Source organism: Canis lupus, chromosome 19 (assembly GCF_048164855.1).
Source record: "Canis lupus baileyi chromosome 19, mCanLup2.hap1, whole genome shotgun sequence".
NCBI lineage: Eukaryota > Metazoa > Chordata > Mammalia > Carnivora > Canidae > Canis > Canis lupus.
In genome coordinates this window covers 52652678-52671992 of record NC_132856.1, presented here as the reverse complement: position 1 = coordinate 52671992, position 19315 = coordinate 52652678, and the positions used below count along the sequence as shown (strand labels likewise).

General features: G+C 50.2%; 1 protein-coding gene and 1 long non-coding RNA gene across 2 annotated transcripts in view; one reads left to right on the top strand and one right to left on the bottom strand.

Annotated features, from left to right (window-relative positions):
• The window catches only part of LOC140610855 (uncharacterized), a 24751-nt gene extending 9513 nt beyond the window's left edge, over nucleotides 1-15238 (bottom strand). Inside the window, exon 1 of the long non-coding RNA XR_012012324.1 lies at nucleotides 15110-15238. This is a non-coding gene — a long non-coding RNA (uncharacterized lncRNA). The remainder of the gene's footprint in view (nucleotides 1-15109) is intronic.
• The window catches only part of LOC140610854 (complement C3-like), a 26612-nt gene extending 7297 nt beyond the window's left edge, over nucleotides 1-19315 (top strand). The window contains exons 17-41 of the mRNA XM_072787352.1: nucleotides 1568-1765; nucleotides 1924-2035; nucleotides 2326-2420; nucleotides 2525-2664; nucleotides 3047-3253; nucleotides 3969-4020; nucleotides 4198-4284; nucleotides 4463-4666; nucleotides 6018-6093; nucleotides 6322-6490; nucleotides 9335-9427; nucleotides 9589-9742; nucleotides 10666-10835; nucleotides 11001-11159; nucleotides 12556-12615; nucleotides 14107-14197; nucleotides 15461-15506; nucleotides 16555-16642; nucleotides 16963-17049; nucleotides 17265-17370; nucleotides 17715-17804; nucleotides 18168-18254; nucleotides 18341-18430; nucleotides 18539-18674; nucleotides 19096-19315. Coding sequence (XP_072643453.1) covers nucleotides 1568-1765; nucleotides 1924-2035; nucleotides 2326-2420; nucleotides 2525-2664; nucleotides 3047-3253; nucleotides 3969-4020; nucleotides 4198-4284; nucleotides 4463-4666; nucleotides 6018-6093; nucleotides 6322-6490; nucleotides 9335-9427; nucleotides 9589-9742; nucleotides 10666-10835; nucleotides 11001-11159; nucleotides 12556-12615; nucleotides 14107-14197; nucleotides 15461-15506; nucleotides 16555-16642; nucleotides 16963-17049; nucleotides 17265-17370; nucleotides 17715-17804; nucleotides 18168-18254; nucleotides 18341-18430; nucleotides 18539-18674; nucleotides 19096-19228 — 2930 coding nt within the window. The 3' untranslated portion in view covers nucleotides 19229-19315. The remainder of the gene's footprint in view (nucleotides 1-1567; nucleotides 1766-1923; nucleotides 2036-2325; nucleotides 2421-2524; nucleotides 2665-3046; nucleotides 3254-3968; nucleotides 4021-4197; nucleotides 4285-4462; nucleotides 4667-6017; nucleotides 6094-6321; nucleotides 6491-9334; nucleotides 9428-9588; nucleotides 9743-10665; nucleotides 10836-11000; nucleotides 11160-12555; nucleotides 12616-14106; nucleotides 14198-15460; nucleotides 15507-16554; nucleotides 16643-16962; nucleotides 17050-17264; nucleotides 17371-17714; nucleotides 17805-18167; nucleotides 18255-18340; nucleotides 18431-18538; nucleotides 18675-19095) is intronic.

The window sequence follows — 19315 nt, the reverse complement described above, 5'->3', positions numbered from 1 at the left end:
AAGAAACTACTGCCAATATCTCTTGCAATGCTGGTGGATAAACAATGAAACGCAGCAACGTGTGCAGTACAAAAACACACGTAGAGTGGGGTTCACCAGTCAGCTACCACTGCCACAGAGAAAATGGTCTCCACTTCTTCCACCCTCCAAATCTTACACAACAGTGTCTCGGTACAGGAATCTAATCATATCCAAAAGCCTAGCAGCAGGAGAATCTGGGAAATGTAGCTTTTAGATGTCTAGGCTCTGTGAGAAAAGAGAGAGTGTAGACAAAAGGAGAGATGGGTGCTGGGTGCCAGTGGATAATTGCTAGCAAACCTGACATCCCCAAGGTCAAAGTGTGGGCCAGAATAAGAAGCTCTGAGTCTGGAGTTCGAGGAAGATGGGAGGCAGCACTGAGTAATGTTAGAAACATGGATTCTATGAATATCAGATTTTGCAGTCTCTTTGAGCAATGGTTATGACTTTATGGATCTAAATAAAGAGAACGTAAGTGAAGCCTAATAAAAATTGAGATAAAACTTTAACTCTAATTTTCATATTAAAAAAATTACCCTAACATCCTGGGAAAAGTTTATAATATAAACTATTGTTTCATTTATGGTAATGATAAGTTATATTATTTAACTATGATCATGTTATATGGTAAGCAATAAGATTTTTGAATTGCTATGTATTTTTAAAGATTGTTTGTTTATTTATTTATTTATTTATTTTGAAGAGAGAGTGTGAATGGAGGGAGGTGCAGAGGGGAAGGGAGAGGGTGAGGGAGAGAATCTCAAGCAGACTCCATGCTGAGTGCAGAGCCCGACAGAGGGCTTGATCTCATGGCCCTGAGATCCTAACCTGAGCTGAAACTAGGAGTCAGATATTTGATCGAATGAGCCACCAAGTGCCTGAGAATTGCTATATTTTTATCTTTTAAGTGTATTCCTTCAGTTTGCTAACTTAGAAGCATTCGATTTGACACCGTGCTTTACAAGTTTTATGGTTTGATTTTTTAAAAACACATGATGAAAATCAGAAATTGAAATGATAGGGCGCTTGGGTGGCTCCATCAATTAAGATCTGCTTTCAGCTCAGGTCATGATCCCAGGGCCCTGGAGTTGAGACCCAGGTTGGGCTCCCTGCTCAATGGGAAGTCTGTTTCTCTTCTCCCTCTGCCCCTCTCCCTGCTTGTGCTCTCTCTCTCAAATAAATAAAATCTTTTATAAAAAAGAAGCGGAAATGGTATCTCTAATATGTAAACATGGTATTACGAATCCCTGTCAAGAAGGAAGGGGAGGAGGAGAATGAAACCCCAGCAGCATGGATTCCAGTCCCAGCTCTGCCACTTGGGAGCTGTGAGATCATGGGTCAGTGAATTGATCTCTCTGTTGTGTAGCTTCCTCATCAGACCCCACCACATTGGTTCAATGTGAGGCTTCAGGGAGAAGGTACGAAGACCAGCATCTGCCGGAGTTATGGATAAATAGAGACTCGGTGTACGGGGCATTGAGGGAGATGGGCCCCAGCTTCTTCCAATCCCACTTAACCCCTCCTCTGTCCCTTTAACTCTGGCCCACAGTGAACAAGTTCAAGACAGAGCTGGAGCGAAAATGCTGTGATGCTGGGCTCCGGGAGAGCCCAGTGGGGCTGTCGTGTGAGGAGAGGACCCGGCATGTCCGCTATGGGCCAACCTGCGTTGCTGCTTTCCTGAGCTGTTGCCATCTGTCTGAGGCCCTGACTAGGGAGGCCCGGGAGGAACAGCTGCTTTTGGGGACATGTGAGGAAGCCATGGCAGGAGGGAGGGGGTTGGGGCTCGCCTGAGGGGCATGAAGTGCCATGGGACAAGTCAAGGGGAGATATGGGCCATAAGAGGATGGGGTGGGAAGACCATGGGAGAGATGCCAGGAGACACTGCCTCACACCCACTTCCTCCAGCGGATGAAGAGGAGGACTTAGGTGACATCTTCTTCGATGACCAGCCCGTCCGGACCTTATTCCCTGAGAGTTGGCTCTGGAAGAAGTTTACACTGCCGAAAAGTAACTCAGGGTAGGACCACAGTTCCCATGACAGCATCTAGTCCCTGGCCCTTTCAGGCATCAGTGGATGTCAGTCATAGCCAGTGGCCCCCACTGGTGACAGCTCTCAGTATACTCCCATGATAAGAACCACTCTGGATGGGGATACAAATCCCAGTGGTTCCCCCAAAAGGACAACCCTTTAGTGATGATGTCTCTGATAGGGTGACCCACTGACCCCTGAACAGTGACTCCCAGTGCAGAGGCTATGCACTGTCCAGGCAGCACAAACTCACTAATGCCCACCCCCTACCCCACCAGTTCCAGAGGCATCTCCCACTACAGCACTCTTGTGAATGTGCCAGATTCCATCACCACGTGGCAGTTAGTGGCTGTCAGCCTCAAAGCCGGAAAAGGTGACCCCATAAGCCCAGAGCTAAGGAAATGGGAGAATGGTGGTCCTGCCCAGCCCCAGGACAGCTGGCCTCTGCTTAATGCTAACACATTCCCCTGGCTCTAGGTCTCTGCGTCTCAGACCCCTTTGAGCTGACGGTTATGAAATCATTCTTTGTGGATCTCAAGTTGCCTTCCTCCGTGGTCAGGAATGAGCAGATCCAGATCCAAGCTGTGCTGTACAATTTCAGGAGACAGAAGGTCAAGGTGAAGCCTGATCCTTCCCCTCCTCTCAAACCATCCACCAGTGTGTTTTATAAAGGGTTTGGGGTGTGTCCATTATTCAAAGGGGCCAGTGAGGTGGTTGCCCTTTTGAAAAAGCTTCTGGGGTATATTCTCATTTAAAATACCCAATAATCCCAGCAGATGGCTATTATTGCTTTTGATGTAGATGCGGGGAAATTGAGGCACAAAGAGATTAAGGGACTTTCCTGAGGTCATGCAGCACATAGGCAAGGTCTTCATTCTCAACCACTATGCTGTGCTGTCACCTACTTGGGAATTTTAGAGTGGGGGCAGGGAGGGAATTGTGACCAGGATCCTGGGCCACCCCCTGAATCAGGACCCCTTAACTGTCCACCCTGTCCAGGTCCGTGTGGAATTCCCCCACAAGGAGCTGCTGTGCAGTGCTTCGAAGAAAGAAGCCCCATCCCGCCAGATAGTGGTCGTGCCCCCCAACTCCTCCAAGATGGTGCCCTTTCTGCTTCTCCCACTTGAGATAGGCAAAGTGGACGTGGAGGTCAGGGTTGTGAGCATTGGGGTTGAAGACCACATAAGGAAGACACTTCTGGTCAAGGTAATGGGTGCCCCCACCTCTTGTTACTGGTGCAGACTGCAGGGCTTCCCCAGGGCTCCCAGGCTGTGATCACAGGATGGAGAGGTATGCCCAGGATCAACAAACAGGCTTCTTAGAGGGGAATGAGGTACAAGAGAATGGATTTGAAAGTTCAGTCACAGAGCCCTCACTGTGGGACTTTGTTGTCAGACTTGGGTTCAAGCCTTGTCTCTGCTGTGTGACCTTGGACAACTTAACTATTCTGAGCCCTCATTTCCTCATTTTGCCAAGTGTGATAATCATCACACTCAGAGCTGTGAATAGCAATCAGAAAGCTGTGAAAATTATTTATATCACACATCGGACTGTGCGTGACCCATCAATAATATTTTATTTACTTCTCTTATTTACTTAATTCATTTACTTAACAAACACACGTTCAGCACTTAACAATATAAACTCTTTAAGAATAGTAACTCATTGAGCCCTAAGAACAACCATATGAAGTAGGAATCTTCTACGGATGAGAAAACTGAGTCACAAAGAGGTTAAGTAATTTGCCCAAGGTCACACAGCTAGAACGTAGAAGGGTTGGGATTTGAACCCAGATAATTGGGCATCCAGTCTGTGCTCTTTATAGCTAACTAATCCCTCCTCCTACTGTCATTGTGATCGTCGTTATTACTATTCTTGCTGTTATTGCTGTTTTAACTTGCTTCATCATTGCATCTCACAGGCAGGAGGGCAGATAGAGCAAATATCCCACAGCATCCTCCTGAACCCCCAAGGTTTGTGGTGTCTACAGGGAGCATGTGGGATTCTAGGGCCACATCAGGATGGAGGGAGGAGCTGAAATGAGGGGGTTTGGTCAGGTGGGCAGTCTGAGCTCCTCCTGGTTCTGCACACCCTGACCTCCCCAGCCCCAGAATCTGCTTGTCATAGAAGGTTGTGTCTGCTCAATCCAGGTCAAACCCAGATGGAACTAGTGCCAAGACGGAACTTTTTGAACATGGTGCCCAATACAGAAGCAGAAGTGTTTATCAGTGTCCAAGGTGCTTAGGACAGAGATGACTCCTGGGGGGAGGGATTGGGAGACTGGGGAGCTGGCTCCTCCCAAGCCTGCCTGGGCACAGGGGCAGGAGGGGTGGAGGGGTTGGGGTGCCCATGTGGTATGAGCAGGGAGCCATGGCGGCTTAGGCCATTCCTCAAATGACTCTGCTCACCTGATAGGTGACATCCTTGGCGAGACAATCCTGGGTGCCCTGACATCTAAAGAAACATGGAAGCTGCTGAGGGTCCCGACTGGTTGCCCTGAGCAGACGCTGAGCTCCTTGGCACCTGTGATCATCCTGACCCACTATTTGGACACCACTGGCCACTGGGGCAAGGTTGGGGTAGAGCTCAGGGAGCAGGTGATAAAGAACATTGTCAGCGGTGAGAAGGGTTCCTTCTGGGACCTCAATGAAAGTGTCTGGGACTCTCTGGAAGGGTGGCTAGGGCACCCCAAGGGTTGAGGGTGGCCTCCATGGGACTCTCCTCAACAATAACATTCATACTCTGACTCATCTCCCGGGTTACAACCTGGTACCAAGTCCCCCAGGTACTCCTTCATCTGGACCCCTCTCCCAGACTACAGTCTGACAATAGACACCTTGGTTTACTCCTAAAGCAGCACCCTCCAGGTTCTGTTATATCCAGACCCTGTCCTAGGTTACACCCAGTCAGTGCCAAGCCTTGGGCTATACCCTTAGAGAACAGCCAAGCAGAAAACTCCAGAATAACCTCCAGTGGTGGCCTCCCTATTACCCCTTTCCAAGTTATATCCACACCTCCCAGGTAACTACCAGAAATGCACACTCCTGGTTACACCTAGACAGGGACACTCAAGTTAATCTGGGCACTGGCCCCTCTTCCCAGTTACACTCAGACACCAAGTCTCCATTCAGGTGCTCTTAACAATACCCTCAGGTATCATCCAGACACTATCATCCCCAAAGTTACCCCCAAACCTCAAGCTCCCAAGCAACCTTCATGTAATACCTAACCCCAAAGTTACCCCCAAACCTCAAGCTCCCAAGCAACCTTCATGTAATACCTAAGTAGCAATGCTCAGAATACACTTGAGAGGTACCCCTCCAAGATTATACCCAGGAGTAGCCTTTCCTAAACTACGCAGACACGGGACGCCTGGGTGGCTTAGTGATTGAGCATCTGCCTTTGGCTTAGGGCATGATCCCAGGGCCCTGGGATCAAGTCCCCCATTGGGCTCACCTGCTTCTCCCTCTGCCTGTGTCTCTGCCTCTCTCTGTGCCTCTCATAACTAAATAAATAAAATCTTAAAAAAAAAAACTACACACACACACACACACACACACACAAAATTGCACAGACACAGGGACATCCCTAATTTATAGCCAAGAAACAACCCCCAAGGAAGCTCCTAGGTCTTGGCCCCCAGAGTACCCCCTTTCCTGGGTTCCACTTCCCACAATCCCCCTGAGCAGCAATCCCTAGTCATACCCTTCCCCAGAGGACCCCAATGGGGCGATTTCCCAGGTGACTCCCAGATGACACTGCACACAGCTCCCACAGTCACACCTGAGCCCTACAGGCACCTCCTGATCCACCTAGACAAGTCCCCTTCTATGGTTGCATCTAGATGTGATACACCCCCAAGTCACACCCACATCTTGCCCCCTAGATTATGCCTGATAACTGACTCCCCTTCACAGCCACACCCAAATGCCAAATCTCCCTGAAAGTTCTCCCCCACTCATTTCCCCAGGTTACACCCAGATGCTGACCCATCGGAGTGAACACGGCACCTACCACACCAGCAAGGGAAATCCGGGAAGTACCTGGTAAGAGCAAGGATTGGCAGCCCTGCCACCACCGCCCTGAGTGAAGCCTGAGGGCCAGCCTGGGACTGGATGAACCCAAGAGCACCCATGCAGTGAGGGCTTGGGGCAGGCAGCCTTTGGCCCAGAAAGATTGCTACCCCTGGAGCAGCAGGAGGAGTAGACTGCCCCTAGAGTAGATGCCCCTGTCCTAGAATCCCCTGGCTGCTATCACCCTGTGTTCCCCGACAGGCTCACAAGCTACGTGTTCCGGGTCTTTGCCCTGGCCTACCCTATCATGACAACCAGCGTGCTTGACCTGCACTCTCTCTGTACCACTGCCAACTGGATCATCACTCAGAGGCAGGCAGAGGATGGGCACTTCTTGGAGGAAGGTGCCGTGATCATGGCATGGATGCAGGTGCCCACCCCTACCCCACCCCGCACCCCACCCCCTCCTGCCTGGCCTGTTCAAATAAAACCCAGGCTCTGTGCACTGATAGGTGAATCTCAGGCCCCTGACCTGTTTACAGGTAAAAAGAGAACAGGAAAAAGCCAGGGCCTGGCACCCAGCACCACATGCCCCTGCTCTGGACCCTGCACTCTGTTACTATGTCACAGGAGCTGGGCACATCTGGGACCCCAGCTCTCTCTCACCCCCACTTCCAGCAGGCTCCAATCCTGGCTCTCTTTCCTCTGGGCTGAGTCTTCTGAACCCCCTCCCAGCCATCCCTACCAAAGAGTCCTGCTCATCAGCCTCCAGGAATAGCTTTCAAACAGTCTGGGATGTCTCTCTCCTGTTCAAACACCTTCTACGGCTCACCGTTGTCTATGACAGTGTCTCTCTATTATATGCCTCCCTTCTGTATCTCTCTCCCAGTTTTATCTCTCACTACTCCCATCACAGATCCCTCCAACTCACTGTGTCTTTACTTAAGCTGCACTCTCTGTATGGAATAGCCATGCTCCATCCCTTTTTCTTTTCCCTGGCTGGCCAAATTATGCTTTATCTTTACATTTAGCTCAAACCCACCTCCTCCAGGGGTCTCCCCTGAATACCAGCCCTGTGCCTGTCTCTATTACTGCACCTATGACAGTAGGGATGTCATTCACTCATTCAACAGACATTAATCTGGCAAATCTGTGTACCAGGCCTTGTGCTAGACAGAGGGGAGACAGAGCAGTAAACAAGACATTTACAGTCCCTGCCTTGTGGTACTCACAAGCTGGGGTGTGGGAGGAAGATGGAAGTGCACCAAATAATTATAACTAGTGATTGTTTAGGTCGCAATTGCGCTAAGTTCCATGGGAAAGAAATACCAGGAGGTAGTATTTAATGGTCCATGCCTGGTCAAGGAACCTACAAAAGGAAGTGGGGGTAAAGCAGCAACCTGAAGGAGGAATAGAGTTGGTGGAGGAAGAATAGGAAAGATAGCGCTAGGCAAAGGGAGCAGCACATGCAAAGGCCCTGAGGCTCTGGCACATTTGAGGAAAAGGGAAAGACCAGAGCCCAAAGATGGGAAAGGAGGTAGTCTGTCCTGAGACCTGAGAGGGAGGAAAGATACCAGGGCCTGAAGCCTGTAGGGCCTTGGGGACCCCTACGCTGAGTCCTTCTGGTGTGGGGGGCGGGTGGAGGAGGGAGCGGGTCTGGTTCATCATAGTTGGCAAATGTTTGCCGAATAAAACTCTGGGTGAATGCATGAACCCAGAAAAGACAGATTGCAACCCCAGATGAAGGGAAGAGTTAGGGAGTTGGGAGGTCTGTGTGAGCAGGCACCAGATGCCGCACAGAAAAGTGGTACAGAGAGGGGCTACAAACACGTTTCACTGGCTCATAGATCGGAGTTTCTATCAACAAACATTTATCAGGCACCTACAATGTTCCAGGAACTGCTCTAAGCACTGAGGACCTGGGGCAAACAAAATAGATAAAACTCTTTGCTCTCATGGGGTGGACACTCTAGTGGAGGACAGACAGGCAATGAGCATGAGAGAGACCTAAATGATGTGGCATGCATGTTAGAAGGGATATGGGGAAAGACTTAGGAGAAGGGCAATCAAGGTGATGGGGTATAATTTTGGAAGATGGTATTTGTACAGACCTGAGGAGGTGAGGGAGTAAGTCACATGGATAATTAGGGAAAGAGTGTTCCCAGAAGAGGGAACAACATGTGCAAAGGCCCTGAGACTGGAAGTGCCCAGTATATTTGAGGAACAGTGAGGAGGTTGGGGCAGAGTGAGCAACCCTGGAGGAGAGATGGAGGAGGAGATCTGACAGAGGGGATGGGACAGATTGTGCAGGGCCTTTGGGGCTGCCAGGAGGACTTGAGCTTTTCCTCTGAGTAGGATGGGAGCCATAGAGGGTACTGAACTGAAGAGGGACACAACCTGATTTCAAGAGTTCACAGGCTTTATTGGCCACTGTGGGAAGAAGAGACTGTGGGGTGGGAATTAATTCCTTGGGGCTCTTATAAAAAGTGCCACCAACTGGCTGGCTCAAAACAACAGAAATGTATTTATTTTGTCATAGTTCTGAGGCTAGAAGACTCAGATCAAGGTGTCAGCAGGGCCATGCTCCTTAAGAAGGCTCTGGGGAGGAATCCTTCCTTGTCTCTTCTAGCCTGATGGCCTCTGGCAGTCTTTAGCATTCCTTGACTTCTAGCTGCACCACTCCAACCCCTGTCCCCATTTACCCTCCTTCTTTCTATGGGTCTTCAAATAGCCTTTTACAGACACTAGTTACTGGATAGTGTCCACTCTAGTCAATGTAACCTTCTATTAATTTAACTAATTACATCTGCAAAGACCCCATTTCCAAGTGAAATCCTATTCTGAGGTTCTGGATGGACACGAATTTTTGTGGGGAGGGCACTAATCAACCCAGTACTGAGGCTGAAGGTGGAACTAGAAGACTAAAGAGGAGCTTGAACCCTAAGTCAGTCATTTACTAGCAGGGGGGAGACCACCCTCTCTGACCATCACTTTCCTCATCAGGAAAATGGGACTGCTGTAAGAATGCTTTGAGATAGTGGAGAGTTTAACACATCACCCTCCGTGGCTGTTGGCTTTGGTTGGTAATGCACACCCCACAAAAGCACATCTTAACATGGTTCCTCCTCTTCCTCTCTCTCTCTCCCCACACTGCTTTCAGCAACCTCCAGCCCAGAGCTGAGCACCTGGAAGCTTTTCAAGGTCACACAGGAGAGGTTGGGGAAAGTCTCTCCAAGACACTAGGGAGATCATGGGTGTGATCTTGTATCCACAGGGTGGCTACCGAGGCTCTGAAGCACACATATCCCTCACAGCTCTTGTCCTGATCGCCCTGAATGAGGGGAAGGACTTGTGTCGGGGTATACAGGTAAGATCCAAAGAGGAGGGAGACTCTGCAAGCCCTCTAGATTCTCCGCCCCCAGGAAGTCACCCCATCCTCATGTCCCTCTCAGTGCATTCCTCCCTTCTAACTCTTAGACACCTTTCTTCTAATAGCCTTCCTCTGGTTCCCTCTCTCTGACTTTCTAGAGTTTGACTGCCAGCATGGAGCGAGCCCGTAGCTTCCTGGAGGAATGCCTTCCAAAAATTCAGACAACCTTTGCCGTAGCCATAGTCTCCTATGCTCTGGCCCTCACCAATAGCCCCCGAGCCAATGACCGCCTGGACAGCTTTGCTAGCCATGGTGAGTGTAGGTCACTTCTTAACCAGCTTAGGTGTTAACCACAACCATGGGGGCAGTGGGAGGGGGATTGTGTGATTTCAAATTTAGCAATGTGAGATTCATCACTTAGTGTTTATTGAGCATCTATGGTGTGCCAACTCTTTAGCTCAGACTCTGAGAAACCAGGGTAAGCAAGAATGATGTTGGTCCTTGCTCTCAAAGGTCCCATTATCCCTGGAGGAAGCAATTAGAAGACAAACAGATCAACTACAAATTGAGACAAACAATAAGATGATAATATACGAGATAGGTGGGAGAGATGATGAAGGAAGAGGAGTATAGATTGGAGAACTGGAGAGTCCTCTGTGAAAAGGGGATTCCTAAGCTGGAATAAAAGATGAGAAGGCCCACCTGTGTGAAAGGCCAAGTACATTCCAAGCTAAAAGAATGGCATGTGCAAATACCCTAAATTTAAAAGGTGCTTGATATGGTCAAGGATGGAAAGAAGGTCATAAAATGTGGTTAACTGACAGGAGTCTGCCTCTCATGGCCTGCCCTATCTCATCCCCAAAGATCCTATACCATCCACTTCATTACTCAAGTCAAGAGGAATGGAGTTAGGAAAACTCACTTGCAGGGGGACCAGTGGGAGCTTCTCTAAACCTTAATTTCCTTGTCCCTAAATAGTTAAGAGTCCTCCTAGAGTATTCTGAAAATGAAAGAGCTTCTCTAAACCTTAATTTCCTTGTCCCTAAATAGTTAAGAGTCCTCCTAGAGTATTCTGAAAATAAAATGTTCATATGCCTCCTCAAGGAGTTTCACATAAAGGAAGTGCTCAACAAAATAGTGGACGAGAAAATTCAGGCCAGATGACACAAGGAGAGGATAGGTTTTGGTAGATGGGCCCAGTTTTGGGAGACAAAGTGGGCCTATCCATCTCCTAGATAAAACCCACTGGCCAGTGGACAACCTGGAGGACTCCCTGTACACCATTGAGGCCACAGCTTATGCGCTGATGCAGAAGGTGGAGTTGGGTCGACACAACGAGACGCACGCCATTGCCAAGTGGCTACTGGAGAAGCGGGAGCTAGGCGGAGGTTTCAAGTCCACCCAGGTGACCCCGGCCTCGGAAAGAGGGGGTGGGGGGCGCTAGCCGAGGTGCTGACAAGGCCGGCTCGCCGGAAGGAGCTGCCCGTGGTGCTGATTTGCCATGCTGGGGGGTGGGGATTCCTGGGGCGCTGTCGGTGGTGCTGATACACGGCTCCATCCCAACCCCTAGACCACCGTGGTGGCCCTTGAGGCCCTCACCCGCTTCCGGGAAGCTGTCCCTTTTAATAGTGTCCAGGATCTCCGCATCCAGATAAGCGTCCCCAAGAAAGCCTTGAACTTGGAGTGGTACATCGATCATAACAACGCCTACCAGCTGCGGTCAGCAAAGGTAGGGCACTGAGGGGCAGAGAGGAAGGCCATACACAGGTGGCACTGGGGATGAGGTCAAGAGTCATGTCCTTGCCAATCTCCCTCTCCAAGATTATCTTACAACTAATGTCTATACTGTTGATGTGTTGATTCATTTATTCCACCATTTCTTGAGCATCGATAGTGGGCCAGTCATTCTCTTGAGCAATGGGGATGCATTATGAAAGATCTATGCCCTCTGCTCTCATGAAACTTACAGCATAGAAAGAAACTAAGACAAAAAGTATTTTAAGATTTCTGGAAATAGGGGATCCCTGGGTGGCTCAGCAGTTTAGCGCCTGCATTCAGCCCAGGGTGTGTTCCTGGAGTCCCAAGATCAAGTCCCAGATCAGGCTCCCTGCATGGAGCCTGCTTCTCCCTCTGCCTGTGTCTCTGCCACTCTCTCTCTGCATCTCTCATGAATAAATAAATAAAATCTTTAAAAAATAGATTTCTGGAAATAGGGAAAAGAAATGTGTGTAAAGGGGAAAAGATCCTGGGTGTGAGGAAGAAGATAATCTCCATGATCTTATCCATGGAGGAAGTGATATTTACCTTCAATACTTTGACCCGTCTTTATTGAACAATCACTCTATGCCAGACATTGTTCTAGGTGCTGGGAATTCAGTCACAAACAAGACAGAAAAAAAATCCATCTCCTTGTAGAATTTTATACTCTAATGGGTGAGACAGACAGTGAAGTAAGTAGAATACGTAGTATGTTACATGATGGCAAGTGCTACAGCTAAAAAATTAAGCAGAGGGGGAGGATGGGCACATCATCGAGTTGCAATTTTAGATAGAAAGGTCAGGAAAGTTCTCAACAAGATGGTAACATTTGAGCAAAGATCTTAAGGAAAGGAAGGAGCAAGCCTTGTGGGTATCTAAGTAGAAGAAACAGGCAGTGCAAAGGCCCTGAGGCAGAAGTATCCTAAGAATAACAAGGGGTTTAAGCAGGGGTGATGTGAATGGATGTGAATTTGTAAAGTTTCTCTCCAGCTGATGAAGGAAGAATGTATGATGGAAACAAGAGTAGATGGAGAGATGCCAGGGAGAAGAATCTTGTGGTGGCTCCGTGCACAAGGAGCTCTGTAAACACTGTAAAGTAGACAGATTGAACAGATGTACATTAGTACACAGCTTGAATTGGCAGTTGTAGTTGATATGTGACAGTGTAGACATCACAAATGCTCTATCAAAAAGAAAAAGTAAAACAAACCATCTATGTGGGGGGGGGGTGAGCAGTGAGTTACTAGACCCCGAGTTAGGGAAATTACTGAGGCCTCAGTGCCCATGTGTTTTCCTTCCCAACTCCGTTGTATTCGAGCCATGTTTTGCTGCCTCTGTGCTCAAATCCTCTTTTTGCTTCCTTTCAGTTCTCTGCCCAGGATGACATAGAGATCAAAGCCAGTGGCAGTGGGAGAGGCACAATCTCGGTAGGTCTGGTGTCCCACCATGAGATCCTTAGCTAGAGGCGCCCGGGTAGCTCAGGGGTTGAGTGTCTGCCTTTGACTCAGGGTGTAATCCTGGGTCCGGGGATCAAGTCCTACATTGGGCTTCCTACGAGGAGCCTGCTTCTCCCTCTGCCTGTGTCTCCATCTCTTTTTCTCTCTGTCTCTCATGAATAAATAAATAAAATCTTTTTTTTTTTAAGATTTATTTATTTATTCATGATAGACATAGAGAGAGAGAAAGAGGCAGAGACACAGGAGGAGGGAGAAGCAGGCTCCATGCACCGGGAGCCCGACGTGGGATTCGATCCCGGGTCCCCAGGATCGCGCCCCGGGCCAAAGGCAGGCGCCAAACCGCTGCGCCACCCAGGGATCCTAAAATCTTTTTTTTTAATGAGATCCTTAGCTGGAGCCCACCACCACCACCACCCTTGTTATTGAAAATAGAGGCAGTCTATTAAGACTGAAATCAGCAATAATTTTAGCTACCATTTAGGGCACTACCATGTGCTAGGAATCAAGTTAAGGACACCTTAAAACCTGCCCCTAGGGATCCCTGGGTGGCGCAGCGGTTTGGCGCCTGCCTTTGGCCCAGGGCGCGATCCTGGAGACCCGGGATCAAATCCCACATCGGGCTCCCGGTGCATGGAGCCTGCTTCTCCCTCTGCCTGTGTCTCTGCCTCTCTCTCTCTCTCTCTGTGACTATCATAAATAAATAAAAATTAAAAAAAAAAACCTGCCCCTAGAAAGTTGGAAAAAAATATGGACTCCATTTAACAAGTGGGGAAATAGAGACTCGGAAGGGTCTTCACTTGTTATAAATCAAGAGGGAGGAGAGGTAGAGGCGAGAGGTCTTTGGGCCTGTCTACCCCTCCTATGCTGGGTCCCTGAATGGTTGTCTCTTTCTTTCCCCTCAAAGGAAGATTCTCCCTCCACCGTGTCTTTCAATGCCCGAAGGATAACTCTGCCCTTTCTTCCAATATCTGGGGGCCCTGTTATATCTTCTGGCTCCATGCCCTGTGGCCCAGGAGGACAGACCTCTTGTTCACTAAACTTGAGGCAGACCGTTTTCCTATTTCTGGCAATGGAGTCACAGTTGAAGCTCTGCCTTTGTGGTGTGACTTTGGAAATGTCATCCTCCTCCATGAGCCTCAATTAAATTTAAATTAAGTAAAATTAAAAATTCAGTTCCTTGGTTGCACTAGCCACATTTCAAGTGCTCAACAGTTATATGAGGCTAATGGCTACCATATATGTACAGCACAGGTACAGAGTATTTCCGTTACCTCAGAAAATCCTATTACACAGAAGTGGTCTAGATTCTAAAGAGTGTTCAGGTCACTGCACCCAGAAATTCAGGGGGCACAGACTTTGCTGTGAATTAGGAACAGGGACAGAACCTGGGCAGGCAAGGACTGGAGTGAGGAGGAAAGGAGTGGGTAGTAATGGTCTCTGACACCTTCCCTGCCCTGGCAGATCCTGACCATGTACCACAGGTCCTCAGAGTCCTGGGAGGGCACCTGCAACCTGTACCACCTGAATGTGACTCTCCATAGTACCTTGGAAGGTGAGCCTAGACCCAGGGATTCCTAGACCTTCTATTCTATTATTTTATTTTAGCTTTCATTTAGTAAGCACATTTATTGCCTTATTCAACTCTTCATCAAATATTTATTGAGCATTTACTATGTGTCATGCCCTGTTTCTGGATCCTGGGAACACAGGTATGAACAAGAAAAATATCCCTTCTTTTCCTGAATCCTCCTGGAAACAAACAATAATACGACAATAGAATTATACCCCTACAGCCATTTATTTATAACAATCTTCATTATAAAAAAATAAATATATAGCACACTTACATGATAAGTACCACATAAAATAAAGCAGGAAAAGGTGACACATACTTGGAGGAGGCCCAGGGGAAGCTGTCTGAGGAGATGGCTTTTGAGCTCAGACATGAAAGAAGTGAGAATGAGCCATGAAGGATCTGAGGGAATAGCATTCCAGGCAGATAGAACAGCAGGTGCAAAGGCCTGGAGGCAAGAATGAGCTCACTTGGTTTGAAGAAGCCATTGTGGCCACAGAGGAGGAAGGGGCAGGGTTTTCGGAAAAAGAGTTGGAGAGGTAATGGGAGCAGATGGTGCAGGGACTTGTGGGCCATAGTGGGAACTTTGGTTTTTGTTCAGAGTGAAGTGGAAGCTATAGAGGGTTCTGAGCAGAGGAGGGATATGACCTAGCACAGGTTTGCACAGACTCTCTCTGGCACAGACTGCAGAGGACAAGGACAGAAGCTGAAAGACTAGGGAGGAGGAGACTGCACTGGTTTTGCAGGAGATGATGGGGGCTGAACTGGGGTAGGGGGCTGTGGAGATGGTCAGAAATGGGATCCTAGAGTTCCTAGACTGAGGTACCAAGGAGGAAGAGACAGGACCCGCCATTGGGAGCTCACTGTAGGGATGAAGGGAATAAGACTCACCAGTCCTAGGACTTTTAGGGACTAAAAGTGACCAAGGCTTTGGCTTGGGTTGCATTTTGTCATCGTCGTCGTCGTCATCGTCATCGTCGTAGTAGTAGTAGTAGTAATGGTAGTAACAGTAACATAGTTCTGAAGCACGGATAAGGCACTGTGTTAAGTGCTTTACTTGCATTAACTCATTTAATCCTACACCTCCCCTTGGTTGAGAATAGTATGCTCCCTACTTACAGATTTGGTAACTAAAGCACGGAGAGTTTAAGCAACTTGCCCAAAGTCACAAGGCAGAGCCAAGATTTGAACCCAGGACACACTGTGTTACCTAGACTCTAAACTCCTGGCTTCTCTCTGCAGATAATAAAAAGGAGGAAGAGACCTTCCAGCTCCGGATGGAGACAAGGTCAGGGCACTAGGATCTTGGGCTGGAGGCAGGAGGAAGGCCTCACTTCCTGGTATCCAGACTCCTTACCAGCTTTCCTTGTGTACCGAATGGAGGGTGGGAGCCAACCAAGCTTGCTTCTCCATGCTTGCCCCCTCATCCTACCACCCATCCTGCCCTCCCCTGCCTGTCCCTGCCTCCCACCCTGCCTTCCCACGCTTGTCTACCATCCTGCGCCCCCCAATCCTGTCCTTCAACCTGCCATGTCCTGGGATGGCGGGCTCCACCATGGTGAACATGTTTCATGTCCCAGATGACCAAAACTGGTTCCAAGCCCACAGCTCTCTCCATCTTCATCTTCTCCAGACATCCCAGCCCTCACCCCAGTTCTGTTCTGTCTCCCAGATGCCCTCACCTGGGTCTGCCCCAGATAAAAACACTTATTGAGCATCTGCTGAATGCCAGGCTCTGTTCTAGGAACTGAAGGTACAGCTGTGAGCAAGTCAGCCCCTCTCTGCCTGGTAGAGCTCACAGCCTGTCAGGGGAGACAGACAATAACCAAATAATCATCCAGAATCAATGTAAAATGACACCTGTGACTAAATACGGCAAAGGAGAAATCCAAGGAGCCACAGGAGGGCAAATTAGAGAATGATCTGGTGCATGGGCTGGAGAAGGCTTCCCAGAGGGAGTGATGGATCAGTGGAAATTGCAAAGATGCAAGGATGTTTCAGGGAAGAAAGAGGAGTGAGGATTCCAGGCTGAGGACAGCATGTGCCAGGGTCCGGTGGCAGGAGAGGGATGCTTAGAAGCAATCACGTGAAGGCTGGCTGGGAGGAAGTGAAGCAGAAGGGTGAGACAAGGCATCTGGTAAAGGTTGTTGAGCAAGGAAGCCACGCATCAGATTCCCATTTGCTACATCCGTCAGCTGCTGGGGGCAGAGGGGTAACGGGGAGACCGGGAGGAGGCCACGGACTGCACCCATGCAGACATGAGATGATGGCAGTAGGAGCTTTGGGGAGAGGCAGGAGGAGAGTAAGAAGAGACACCAGAGCTGTGAAATCCCCAGGTTCCAGGGAAATCGAGAGGCCACAATGAGCATCATAGAGGTCTCCCTGCTCACCGGCTTCTACCCCAACCAGAATGACCTCAAACAGGTAAGGTCCCACCTGTCTCCTCTTGAGCAGGCGGGGGATGCCCTAGCAACATCCCACACTCTCCATGTGGGCACAGTGGTCAAGGCCCCCAGGTTAATGCCCCATGGTCAGTAGCCACAGCCAACTTTTGATTGTCTCCCTGAATGACCTTAGACAAATCCTTGCCCTGATTGTGCCTCAGTTTCCCTGATACTAGTGTTGATGGGACAAGGACTGGGAGTTTGAGAGTGACTTCACACTGACCAGAGCTCCTAGAGCTGGGGACCTGGTGGGGTGGGGGGCGGTCTCTGCCAATCTGCAAGCCTCACCCTTTGCCCCAGCTTACGAGCGACGTGGAGATGTATGCCTTCCAGTATGAGACCAAGACGAGTTCCAGTGACAGCACCGTTGTCCTCTACCTGGAGAAGGTGAGGAAGGCTGGGTGTCCTCTTCCAGAGGCCTGTGAGCAGCCTGGTGGGCGGAGAATCCAGGGTCAGCACCTTGGGCAGTGTTGCCAGAGAGCCATGGGGTCTGAGGTCAGCTCCTCAGGCCACAAGGCCATGTTGTCAGTGTCATGGCCAAGGCCCTGCGGTCAGTGCCCTATGGTCAGTGGCCCTGGTCAGCTCAGGATTCCCTTCCCCAGCTCTCGCACAAGGAAGACACAGTGCTGGGCTTCCGGGTCCACAGGATGCTGCAGGCAGAGTTCCTGCAGGCCGCCCAGGTCACCATATACGACTACTACGAGCCTTGTAAGCGTGGGTAGGGGTTGGGGGGGCGGTGGTGGGGTATCCCCTGAAGGGACTGGGAAAGACTGGGCCAGGTGGGAGGGAAGGAGGGGCGGGGTCAGGAAGGAGGAGGGGCGGGGCACCGAAAGGGGTGTGGTTGAGGGGCGTGGCCTTCCCAGCAGGTCAAAGTTGTGGGGAGTCTGGAAGGGGATGGGACGCAGAATTGACCCGGCAGGGCCGGGTAGGGTGAGGGGCTTGCGGGGGGGGGGGTGAGGGGTTGGGGGGGGCCCTCGGGGGCGGAGCCAGGGGTCACCCAGCCGGCAGGAACGCTGGCCCAAGCCAACCCCAGGCATTCGTCTGTCTCTCAGCCCGGAGGTGCAGCTCTTTCTACAACCTGCCCACAGAGCGGTCTTACCTGCAGAAGATCTGTCACAAAGATGTCTGCAGATGTGCGGAGGGTGAGGTCGTGGGGACGCTGAGGCCGGGGCTGCCAAGCTGGGATCCAGGAGCCCATCATCACCTCCTGGCTGTCTTATGGGCTGAGTTTAGGCAAAGAGAGTGAGACAGGAAGATAGAGACAAAGAGGACAGAGGCCCAGACACAGAGACTAACACACAGAGTCAGGCACAGCCAAAAAAGGGCCCAGATGGGGGAAAGAGACCCAAAGGAGACATAGAGAAGAAGGGAGTACCCTACAGACCAGAAAGGCCTGACCCAGAGATCTAGAGGTGGCTGGCCAGGGGCCAAATGGGGGTGGGATGGGAGGAGGCCCCCTCCCTCAGCACAGCCAGAGCAGCTGCCTTGCCCTCCCAATGCTCCAGAACAGTGTCCATCTCCAAGGAAGGATGGCAGCCAACTGAGGCAGGAGGAGCTCCAGGCAGCAGCCTGTGAGACAGGCGTGGACTTTGGTGAGTGTGGGAAGTGGCAGGAGGCAGGAGGAGGTCCACCTGTAGGCCAGATCCAACAGGACACCCTCCCGTCCCTGCTTTCCCAGTGTACAAGGTCAGGCTGGAGTCTGTGAAGGCCTCCACCTCCAACCCCTACATCTACTACAACATGAAACTCCAAGCCATCATCAAGGGTGGTATGTTCAAGGGGACAGAAGAGGCGGTGTGAGGTTCTACCCCAGGAACCCCATTGTGCAAAAGGGCCAGGCCTGTATACACTCACACATGTGTCTCCTCTCCTCCAGGTACAGACCCTGCTGTGCCCCTCACCATGAAGAAATTCATCTCTCATGCCACCTGCCATGACTCGCTGGGGCTGCAAGAACAGGAGACGTATCTCATTATGGGCCACACATCGGACCTTTGGAGACTCAAATCTGAGTGCGTGGGGGACTCCTGCTGACCCAGGACTCAGGCGGGGGCCCCCTTCCCGACCCCAGCCCAGTCCCTGGTGTCAACATTTCCTATTAGCACCTGTCACCTATCAACAGGAGTCTCAGGTTTCAGGGCAGCCCTAAAGGGAGGTATAGACCACTGTACAGCCCCAACTCCAGGGAACACCATTCACATGTAGATGTTGTAAATATAGATAAAGATTCAGTTTTCCAATAAAGGACACTAAAGAATCAGAGGAAGGGGAGCCTTTTCTAATCACCAGCCACGTGGACTACAGGCTGGGGGACCCAAGATGGCTGGTGGGGTGGACATGTGGCTGTGGCTCTGGGACACTGCCAATCAGGGTGGAGGAGGGCAGGGAGGGCACCAGGCTCTCCTCACCCTCTTTGCCATCTCTCACCCACAGGTACATCTACGTCCTGGGCAAGAAGACGTTTCTCATGCAGTGGCCGTCAGATGGGGATGTGGGCAAGAAGGAATTGTTGGACCAGATGAAGGAATTTTCAGAATATATGAGCATTCACGGCTGTGAGTCCTGAGACTCAGGTCTCCACTGCCCTCTGGAGTTTGTTTCCAAGCTGGTGCAGGCCACTGGGCTTAATTGTAAATAAAGACATTGGAGTGGA